At 37.7% G+C, this 11,130-nt stretch overlaps 1 protein-coding gene across 1 annotated transcript in view; it reads left to right on the forward strand.

Annotated features, from left to right (window-relative positions):
- Positions 1 to 9,776, forward strand: part of LOC124162797 (putative ammonium transporter 2) — a 31,990-nt gene extending 22,214 nt beyond the window's left edge. The window contains exons 7-12 of the mRNA XM_046539444.1: positions 193 to 386; positions 4,020 to 4,151; positions 5,698 to 5,793; positions 6,322 to 6,410; positions 8,033 to 8,210; positions 8,797 to 9,776. Of these exons, the coding sequence (XP_046395400.1) occupies positions 193 to 386; positions 4,020 to 4,151; positions 5,698 to 5,793; positions 6,322 to 6,410; positions 8,033 to 8,210; positions 8,797 to 9,092 (985 nt within the window). The 3' untranslated portion in view covers positions 9,093 to 9,776. The remainder of the gene's footprint in view (positions 1 to 192; positions 387 to 4,019; positions 4,152 to 5,697; positions 5,794 to 6,321; positions 6,411 to 8,032; positions 8,211 to 8,796) is intronic.
- The last annotated feature ends 1,354 nt before the right edge of the window (positions 9,777 to 11,130 follow it).

Here is an 11,130-nt window from a genome sequence, read left to right on the forward strand (position 1 = left end):
ATGAGCAACAACTGATAATGTAGTACCAAATACATACCTTAAGTGTGCTTTATAATTGTATGAGTTCACATGCCTGAATGACAAGATTTTTGTCACCCATCCGGAACACTCAGGGGAAAAAATGACGAGAATTCTCGCCATCCGTACGCTAACGTGTTAAGTTATCCCCTTCTGTTTGGGCACCGTCAACAGCACGTTTGGAGTTAGTGGTGCCAAATGGGAGTATGCAGCCAGAGCAGCTGTGATGACAGTCCTAGCTTCCTTTGGAGGAGGCATTGTGGGTCTCATCCTGCCATTGATTGTCAACCGCAACTCAAGGAATAAACAATTCTACAACATAATGGATTTTATCAATGGCATTCTGGGATCTCTTGTATCCATCACTGGTAAGTGGGATTTGTCTCTGTAGCCCTAAAAAACAGTAGGTTGACCTGGAGGTAATGGAAGTAGCTGCATTTTTCCTGTAGACAAATCACAAGCTTCATTAAGCACCCATTTTATGCCGTGCCATTTAAGTTAATTAAATCACAAGTTATTTTTGCCATGTATACCTAAAGTGTGAAAAATCCATTGAGGAAAAGTTGTTTTCTATTATGCATATGGTGAATGCCCTTGCATTAAAATTTCTGGATGTATTATTAATTACAGGTAGCTAATGAAGTAGGTACCCGTTTTATGATGCTCGACTTAGTGTGGATTCAGAACATGATCGAAGCTGATTTTCGAGTTCTTTTTGAAATGTAAAATTTTACAGATTGCAAAATATGCATCAATTATGTATTTCTATGTCTCAGCTAGTGAAATATAACAATTTTCAACATAGCAACATTAACATGCACCTGATATCTAAATATGCTCTTTAAAGTTCCAAATTTCCTCATCCTGAAATAATGCTGATTCAAGATTACCAAAGAATTCACTTTACAATTGGTCAGGATTTATTGATATTATAAAGAGGTTCTACTGTTTTAATAATGTGAAAAACAGTTCTAAAAGTATTTTATACATGACTGTAATGGTGAACAAAACCAAAACAATATCATGGTATTAAAAACATTAAAACCATATAATTTTTGGGCAGAATTCCATGATTACATATCTGATGCCTTATCACTGCATAATTTTTCTTTCAAATATGTTTTTGCTTGTTGAGGTAATGTTACCCATCAAGGATAAAAAATTTCTGAATCACATATTTCATATTAGTAAATCATAAGTGCAAAAATTCCATAAAGGAAAAATCATTTATTGTAATGCTTTTAGGTGGAGGCCCAACCATTTGAAGTTCTGGCTTTAATATAGATTTGAGAATGTAATGCCATATAGGTGCAAACCAGTGGCGGCTCGTGAGTCAAATGCTAGGGGGGGCGCACTCCACCGTGGGGTCATGATTTTTTAATATTTCACCGTGTATTTTATTAAGTTTTTACGGCAATCTAGGAATTAAATTTTGTGATGCCATATGTTCAGTTTTTTTCAACATAAATACCTAGTTTTCCTAATAAAGCTTGATTAATAAATACTTAATGCAGAAGACTCTCGGTCATACGGATCGGCTTAGTCCGGACTCTCGATTATACTGATCAATGATCTTGAAGGATAAAAATATATTTGCTGCGATATTTTGCAAATACAAACGAAAATACGTAACTTTCGGTTTTAGCGCCTACATTCTTTGTGCGAATATGCCCGCAATTCACTTCTGTTGTTCGTTTTGCAATCATAATGCGTTATTTGTCAAATCTATACAATATTTGCAATGATTTATGTAGCAATGACACTTGTAACACCTGAGGAGGGAGGGGAGTGTCACTGACTTCCACTAGGCAACAAACACTACTAGAATGCACGCCCTTGCTATGGCAGATGTAAACTTTGATTGAGGTGTTTGCGTTGCTTCTTGAATACAATATGATTTAAAATCAATAATTAAACACACAATTTTAACAAAATCTGAAACACTCACATTCCTTTAGTTATATTGCAGAAGTCCATCCTTCTTTCCTTTTGTCCAGCAAAGTGATCAATTACACGTAAACCAGCGCCGGACAACAATTTCTTTCCGATTGAACACATGGCAAAGGTACTAGTCTATAATAAACAAGGGACTTAATATACAAGGGACGACACAAAATAGGCCGACGAAAAATACGATCAAAAAGAACAAGGTGGCTGGACACAGAATTGGGACAATTTTTCCCTATATTTCCCTAAATAAAAAACGAGCACTGTTGATTAATTAAAATTGTCTTCTTGAATGTACACACAGCACTAAGAAACTTCTTAATCGGCAATTACACACAGTTAACTCCTCGAAAATGATGTCTGAACTCATTTCACTCCGTTCTTTCCGAGAGTCTTGCCGTTACTATCATACTATAAGGACGACTCAAGGGAGATAGAAGTCGTGGTCCACTAATGCTGATTCAGCTGAGGGACGAATTTAAGGTCAGCAAAGGCATTCAAGCAAACAGAAGACGTCACGGACCATCTCCTTGAGTCTAAGATTCATATGTGGTAAACACATGAAACGCCAACGGGTCGCACTTGGAATAACCATGTCTTCGAAATAATTGCCATGATATCATAGAAAATAAATTCTAGATCGTAAAAGAAGACGACTCTGAGCCACAGATGGGAGCTGTAAGGATCTCCGCACCATGATATGAACTCTTCGAAGCCACTTACATCAGACCCAAGTGGACATTTTCCGTCAGACAGCTACCGCTCTGCCGCTGAGGAATTAGGTGAACATGAACCAATAGAACAAGGACGGTTAGAAAAATGATGAATCTACACACAAAAGGTGCATTGTACGCGGCACTTCTTGGCATTCATTGAATGACTCTATTTAAAGTCACGTTTTGCGGGTTAAATCATGTTCAATCCTTCACCCTATCACGCACGCACCTATTTCTTAAATTATAAATCAGTGGGGAATGTTAACTGATTTTTCCCAATACTGCAGGCCTTTTGATAAATTCATCTGAAAAATAGGTTCGGCATTTCTAATCGTCGGGAAGATATGAATACATTGTTAAGGCCTAAATATTATAATATTAGTTTCCCCAAGGTTCTTGAAATTCGTAATCATAACAGAACTGTGGCAAATACTCGAGAATAGTTTTCCTACGTCAATACGGCCTTTAACTGGTTGGATTTTATGTGTTCCGGAATTCAAACACCCAAAAACGCAAGCATAATGAGATAATTTATTTTCTGTAGCAATACCTACCAGTAATTAAAAATTAAAATCGTATAGCTACAACCAGTACAGTGACCATTCTGATTCCGTAGGTCCCTTTTCTGTGGCAGCACCAAGTAGACGCCAGATTATACGCCCGCCGGCCTGCGCAGCGATGTCAACTCACACGTCGCTCTGCGCATTCTCGGACGACGTCCCAAGACTTCCATTTAGACACAACGTTAGACGCGTCATAGCACCAGCGGCCCCCACCACTACCACTCTCCATATAACTGCATGGGGATGAATTGGGACGTTCTGGCCAGCGCCCCACGGCTACAAATACGAACTTCTCGCGCTATTTCTTTTTGTGTTTTTCCTACACTTTCGATGTATGCGACTGAAAAAACACTCTGACTAATTAGATGTATAATTATAAATTAATGGATATTAATTTTTTTTTTACTTTTTAAAATATTTGGGAGGGGCGGCGTCCGAGAGTCCTTATGGGCAAGCCGCCACTGGTGCAAACATGCTGCCCTGTGGCATTGCATGTCTGGCCGCATAAAAAATTCTGCCCTCTAAAGCCAAATCACCTGTGCAAAGAAAGAAAATGATTTTATAGTTCAAGGGTAGGACAACAGGCTTGAATTTCAGAAGATAGGTAAATGATTTTTCCTCTTTTTCACTTTAAGTGCACTTGAGAGCAACTTTTTAAAGGTAAACTGCAGTTATTCCTTGAATAATAGGTAATATTTTAATGGATTGATTACCTCCATATTCTTCCTGAATTGTACCATGTATTTTATTCTGCAACTGACTCATTCCATTTCAGCGGGATGTTTCTTGTACAGAGCATGGGAATCCATAATTATTGGAATGGTAGGGGGTATCATAGCTTGTTTCAGTATGCCCTACTTTGACAGAATTGGAGTTGATGACCCTGTTGGTGCCTCAGCTGTCCATGGTGAGAATTTATAAATTTTAATTACCTATATATTTCTGCTCACTTGGCCTTTTTTTCACCCTAAATCACTTTTACTGACCTGACTTCATCCCTCTATGAATCTTTTAGGTTATTTATGAGAAAAAATCTCCGAGGGTAATTTATTGCCTATCAACTCATGCAGATATTTTCAACACATGTAATTCTTTCACAACACATAAAATTAGCTTTAAAATTTATGATGGTAGACACAGTGTGAGAAAAATCATGAAATTTTCTAAGGAAATATTTTTGTCTCTTGTAAAGGAAAAATAAGTTATTGAAATATTTCATTCAAATATCCATTCTCATGTTGAAATTACCTGTCAACTAGCCAAATTTGAGATTGATGAAGGAGGACCTATAAATAAAGCTGAAAAAGTCAATTACATATTAAGCAACTAGTCTCCCACTGGAGGCCCCCTCATGAACCTATAGAGGAATAATTTTTGTAGCAAACATGGCAGGTACTGCTGGAAAAAGGAACTCTGAATGGATCAGAGCTAGCAACGAGTGAAGCTTTTTAGATGATGTAGAAAGAAGCTTATTATATGATGTTGCATGCATACTGAAGTACCTCCTACTGAAGTAAGGATCATAATTGATGCTCTTAGGCACAGTGCACGAGGAGAACTTAAATGTAGCTCAGTAATTATAACATAGTGTACAGTATATCCTCCTCAATCCTGTTGTTTATTTGTAGAACTTTGAAATAAAGTTCTTTTCATAACCACTGGGACTGAGGTTCATAATTTTGTAATAGCGAACATTTTAAAGTACCTATATCGAGACTAGCCGCGGTGATAACTTTTTACGGGAGTCACCCGCAATGCACAATCGTGCGAAAGATCCACAGAGAAAAAATCATTTGCCTTGACCAGGATTCGAACCCAGATCCCCTGATTTCCGGTCGAGTGCTTTAGCCAGTTAAGCTACCGAGGCGTCATTCTTCCCAGTGGATATTTTCGGACACTACCGGACAAGATGTTGCTGGACTGCTGAGCATATGATGCCACAAGCAGTCCAAATTGTGCGCACAGCACCACAGCCGGAGAGCAGGCACGGACATAGAACACAAAGAGGTGTTCGCTCTAGACTACATAGTTTTAAAGTATACCGGGACTAGCCGCGGTGATAACTTTTTATGGGAGTCACCCGCAATGCACCCACTGTGCGCACGATTTGGACTGCTTGTGGCATCATATGCTCAGCAGTCCAGCAACATCTTGTCCGGTAGTGTCCGAAAATATCCACAGGGAAGAATGACGCCTCGGTAGCTTAACTGGCTAAAGCACTCGACCGGAAATCGGGGGATCCGGGTTCGAATCCCGGTCAAGGCAAATGATTTTTTCTCTGTGGATCTTTCGAGCGAACATTTTGTAATATTAAGGTTTCTTTTACTATAGATTGGATTGGTCTTTTTGTTGGGACCAAAGATTTGCTTCGTAATAATGAGAGTATATACTGTAATAATTACCTGTTCATTCAGTATTTTCCTTCAAATTATAAAAATATTCCATTTTTGTAGGTCTGGCTTCAATCTGGGGAGTCCTATCAGTTGGGCTGTTTGCAGAAAATCCATTTCCGTTGTCAACAACATCTGGCCGTTCCGGACTCCTACGGGGTAAAACCTGGATACTTCTCTGGCTTTCCCTAGTATTACTTACCTAGACATGAGTAAAACTGGTCTATTTAATTAATTCTAGAGCATGAATTGAAAATCTTTCACCAATTTTAAGAGCACCAATGCTTTGAAAGAACTGGTTATAAAAAATTGAAAACAGTGTATTCATGCTTAATAAAAATACTCTTGACTACAATTTCTAGTTATTAGCTTAGGAAATATGAAAGGGTTGGCTTATCATTAGTCAATAACCATGTCTTAACAGTAATATGCCAAGTCTCTAGATACAATTGGTGTTCTCAGAAACTAAAAAGTACCGAACAGATTAGAACACTTGCCCATCTCTTTCACAAAAAGTTGTAAAAAGGGTGAGTTGCTGATTTCCTGAGCTAAAATTCACTCACACTTGTCAGACTTCAACCATTCTCAAATTATCTCATGATTTTAACAGGAATTTTGAAGAACAATGAGAAAAAATAAGAAATTAATAATTTTGACTATAAAAAACTTGACTTACTTCCTCTTCAGGTGGAGGCTGGTACTTGCTTGGGGTCCAAGCCCTTGCTTGTGTTTGCCTAGCTACATGGGGATTTTTTGTTTCTGTGCTGATACTTTGGGTAAGATTAGTGAACACCCACTCAGACATACAATAATATTTGATAATGACTTAAAATTCTTTGCATGAAATGGAACAAAATATAATGAATTAATAGTTTCAAGCATTAAATAATTCTTAAATGAAATAACTTACATTAGTAAATTTCACATATTTAATTTCACTAGGCTAGACAGGCCTGTGGTTCTTTTTGGTGGGAATGTGGATTTCATCAATTTCTTTACTCGATCACTGAAAGTGCAGGGAAGTGGCAATGGATCTGATGAACATGGGGGGAGGGGGTCGGCCTCCTGTCGTTCTCCTTCCTTCCCTCTTGAGAATCTATAAAAGGCCATTTTACATGGGGCACATCATGGCACGGGTTAGCCCTACAAAATAATTTGAAATTGCGATAATGCAAGCTCGGAATTAGAGTGGGGACTATTTTGCCATCTTGCATCCATACATTTTCGTATGCGTTCTAGCAATTCACCGCTTCACACAATACAATTTTGACTGTGCCTTTGTACATAAATCAAATTGTGCAATGATGTGCCCCATGTAAAACAGCCTTAAAGGTTGGTAATTTCAGTATCAACAACAAACAATGATGCACCACAATGAAGCTGGTATTTGAAATTAAATATGAGAAATTTACAAATTTATTTCAATTTTTTAATTGGTTTTATGAAACAAATTTATAAAATATTTAAAAAATTCATTTCAATTGTGTACAATTTTATTTCAAATGGAAAAAAATCACTCAAAAGTTCTGGTTTCTAATCCCGGCTGGGGTCTTAACTTGTTGTGTAACGGGGTATTTTCAAGCAAGGGAACGACATACCTGGGTAGAGGTGTTGAGATTGAAAATATGTGTCAATTTGGGTGAAGTGCCTTTGATTTAAACATGGTTAAAAAGCTAATTTTGAAAATATAACTTGACCCAATCAAACATTACGATACGTCCGTTCATAATAACAAACGAGCAACAACTGATAATGTATTACCAAATACCTGTAGTTTGCTATAAAATTGTATGAGTTGACGCGATCAAATGACAAGAATATTTGTCATTTGTCCGAAATGCTCGGGAAAAAATGACGAGAATTCTCGCCATCCATACGCAACAAGTTAAGACACCCTCCAACAATAATCGAGTGGGAGGTGGCCAAGGGAAAGGAACTGGCCCCCATACCCTGAATGCGTGGATTTCATGTACCATCAACATAGTTTTGGGTGAGCTCTACACTCACCAATTCAAACCAAACTTCATCATCATTAGTCAACAACCCTAAAATTGGTTTGACACAGCTCTCTGCTGTCCGCTTTCCTGTCAGCTAACCTTTTTATAGTGATTTCTTCTCTTTTACATCCTTCATAATCTGTCCTATTTAACTCATTTGGGGACATCCCTTGCCTTTTTTCCCTTCCGCCTGTCCTTCCACAATTGTTTTCATCCGGTCATCATGTCTCATAATGTTGCCAACTAAGTTGTCCCGCCTTCTCTCAAACGCCTCCCTTTCTTCATAGCACTTTCTTGTTCCAAACCTGTCGAACCAAACTTAAAAATGGAAAACTCATTGAACAAGTCTGGAAAAACACTATACATGTATTTTACATTTTGTCTACTTTCACCTTTCAAAGGTGGTAAACAAGATTGTCCCCATAAGAATGAATGAGCATGAGGAGCTGCTGGGAGCTGATTTGGTTGAGCACATGATTAGGCATAGCGGAGCTGGTGTTAGCCGCGTACTTCTGACCCTTGAGCCATTGGATCCTTCTCTCAGTGATTATAACGTCACGCCCATTGGCTTGAACACTGGTATGTCTTTGGTTCTTTTTATTCTCCGAGGCCCATTTTCTAAGATAAATACATATAGTAATAATGAAAATATGTGAGCACTATTTTTTGATATGTCCTACTGTGGTTTTCAAGGGTTCTTTTTTCCTAAATGGATAGTCTGTATTTCAATATATTTATGGTTAACAAATATTTTCCATAGTACAAGGGGTTCTGTTTGGTTTTAATAATTTTACCATTAAAGATTCAAGGGATACAACTACTCTCAGTGATTCTGAGTGTCTCACCTTTTTTTATTTGTGAGTCATTATAGTACCCCATTTTTTATAAGTGTGAATATTTTATCTCTCATTTAAATTATGCTGTTGAAAATAATGCAGATTTTTAGACTAAGTGCTGAAATTCAGAAGCTCTCCACTAAAAAATGAAAAATGTCTACCACCAGTGGGATTTGAACCCAGTCCTATTCTTACCAACACACCAATCTCCCTGTTCAGCAATTGGTAGAGTCCTAGTTTTTTATGTGTATGAGTTTTGCAGCAGACAATTATGATGATTTTTTTTGCAAAATATAAGCTTCATTTCTTTCCACTAATTTTATTTCTAGGCCACGAGCTGTATCTTGACAATTACATAGCTAAGAGGAAGAGGAAGCAAGATATGCATTCAAAAATGCCAAGGAGTGGTAAGGTTCTACATTTGGGCAGCCCATCTCAAGTGTATCCGGCATCCAGGTTGCCAGTAGGACGAGCTGGGAGGCTGATTATGGGCAATCAGCTACAGAAGAGGCAGTCGGTGTTTGTGAGGAATCAGGATGAGGGAAAGAAGGCTGACGACTGGCTGGTAGATGCCTTCTCCAAGAATGAAAAGGATATGGAGCCAAAGTTTGCATGGGTTGACTGAATGCGAATGACTATATTGTTTCCAATATGGGTGATTCAGAATTCCACGAGGATATATTGTACAGTATAGGTGGGCAAAGGAGAGAGGGCATGAGCTCAGAGCAAGAAGGTGAATAAAAGATAAGAAGTGTTTGAAGTAAAAGATAAGAAGTATTGAAACATGTGTTATCAAAAAATTAATCTAGATTGAAGATGTATTGTTTTCAAAAAGATAAGTATGGGCATTGTTTAAACATGATTTCCGAGGAGGAGGGGGCAGTTCATTAGGTACTTTCTATGGCACCTTGCCTACTTTCAGGTTTTCCATGCATTTTTGTCCCGATGCATACCACTACTCCTAAATCACTGAGAAATGTTTACAATGCTCTATTTATTTGGATTATGGATAGATAAGAGGGTGTTGAACAAAGTTATGCTAAATGTAGACAAATAGTCATATGTACATATGTACAAAAATAAATTCATTGAATTTTAATGACTTCCAGGAAATAGTAAGTATGGAAAAAGGTCTTTCGAATTGAAATCATACATACATCAATGCATGTATAATTTTTATGTGAATGATAACATTGTGCTTTTTTGTGAATAAGAAGATGGGGATTCCTTGGCTTGTAATTCATGGAATTGAAAATTATGAGAGTGATAAAAAGCTAAAATATATAAAATTGCTGCTACATATTGATAATTGTTCACTTTTTATCATGGTCTTATGTGGCCTTGTGATGTCCCAGTGACGGCAAAATTTTTTTCCAAATGAGGGCCATAATATTTCAATCTTCCAAATGGAGTATGTATTTCATCGAGTGTCATTTTTTATTTAGGAGTAGTTTTGTTCATGAAGGACAATTTTTAGGGAGGACTGGAGAAATAACTCTGCAATATTATGCTCACCCAACACATTGTACTCACTGGACATCTGTTGCATGTCTGAAGTCTGTTTGCAACTTTCAGGAAAGCTAGATCTATCCCACTGGCATTGAAGGCACCTATTCTTCTGCTGTCTATATGATTTCACATGTCGAGTACATATCTGATCCCTATCCTAGCTGGCCATAGCTCTTGTACAGTTATTTAATCTATAACTGAAAATAGGTTATTATCATTGAATTTTATTGTTGAACAAAATAAAGCATTTATTAGCCCTAGGGCTGGAACCTTGTCATGGGGATATGCTTGGGTATTCCAGTGATCCCTGGAGCTACAGGTGGTCAGAGTAATTCTCAATGAGATTGTTCACTTTGACCCACAATAGTAACTGAGTAAAAGAATTTGGAAGATGGGATAAATTGTGCCAAAAAAATAAATATTAGGCATTCAGTCCATTCTCATGTGAGTTCGAAGTAAGATAACGCTGAAGTTGCAGCATGCTTTTCATAAGCAAATGACATCATTTAAGTTCTAGTTCATTGGCTCGTTCAGAGACAACATTTCACCATGGGAAGGAGTCCCTCACAGAATTGTGAACAACAAAAAAACCATGCAATGCGAGGAGCTTAGGAGTAGCTGAGAAACAGTGAATGGCTCAGCAGGAGATCGTGATCAGGGCCTTATTTTCTTAAAGAGTAACTACGCTCCAGCCAAGGGCCTCAAGATCAAGATGGCCCTTCTTTCAAATGTATTGATTAAGATCAACAGGAATCAAAATATAAAAATGGGTGGTGAAATGGCTTCATAATTAGAATAGGTTAGGGCCTCTTTTAATGTAAATAAGGCCCTCCTCCTGACATTATCAACTTATCTGCGAGTGGATTAAGGACATAGATTATTTGCTCTGAATATCTCAAGAATAATGTGAACAAGCCCATTACCCCTGGTAGGGAATCCTATGCTAGATAAGTCAAAAGTATAGTCCAACCCTTTGACCTATGTATGGACAACTCTGTATAGAGGTAATCCATTCCATGGTGTAATTTGAAAAATACATTCCCTATCTAATGGATCCCTACCTAATGTATCTTTATATCTTCTCTGAAAACATAAATCAAATGAGTCAAAGAAACCCTTATCCAATGAGGCCTGGCACTAAACAGATGGTATCA

The sequence above is a fragment of the Ischnura elegans genome, chromosome 7 (assembly GCF_921293095.1).
Source record: "Ischnura elegans chromosome 7, ioIscEleg1.1, whole genome shotgun sequence".
NCBI lineage: Eukaryota > Metazoa > Arthropoda > Insecta > Odonata > Coenagrionidae > Ischnura > Ischnura elegans.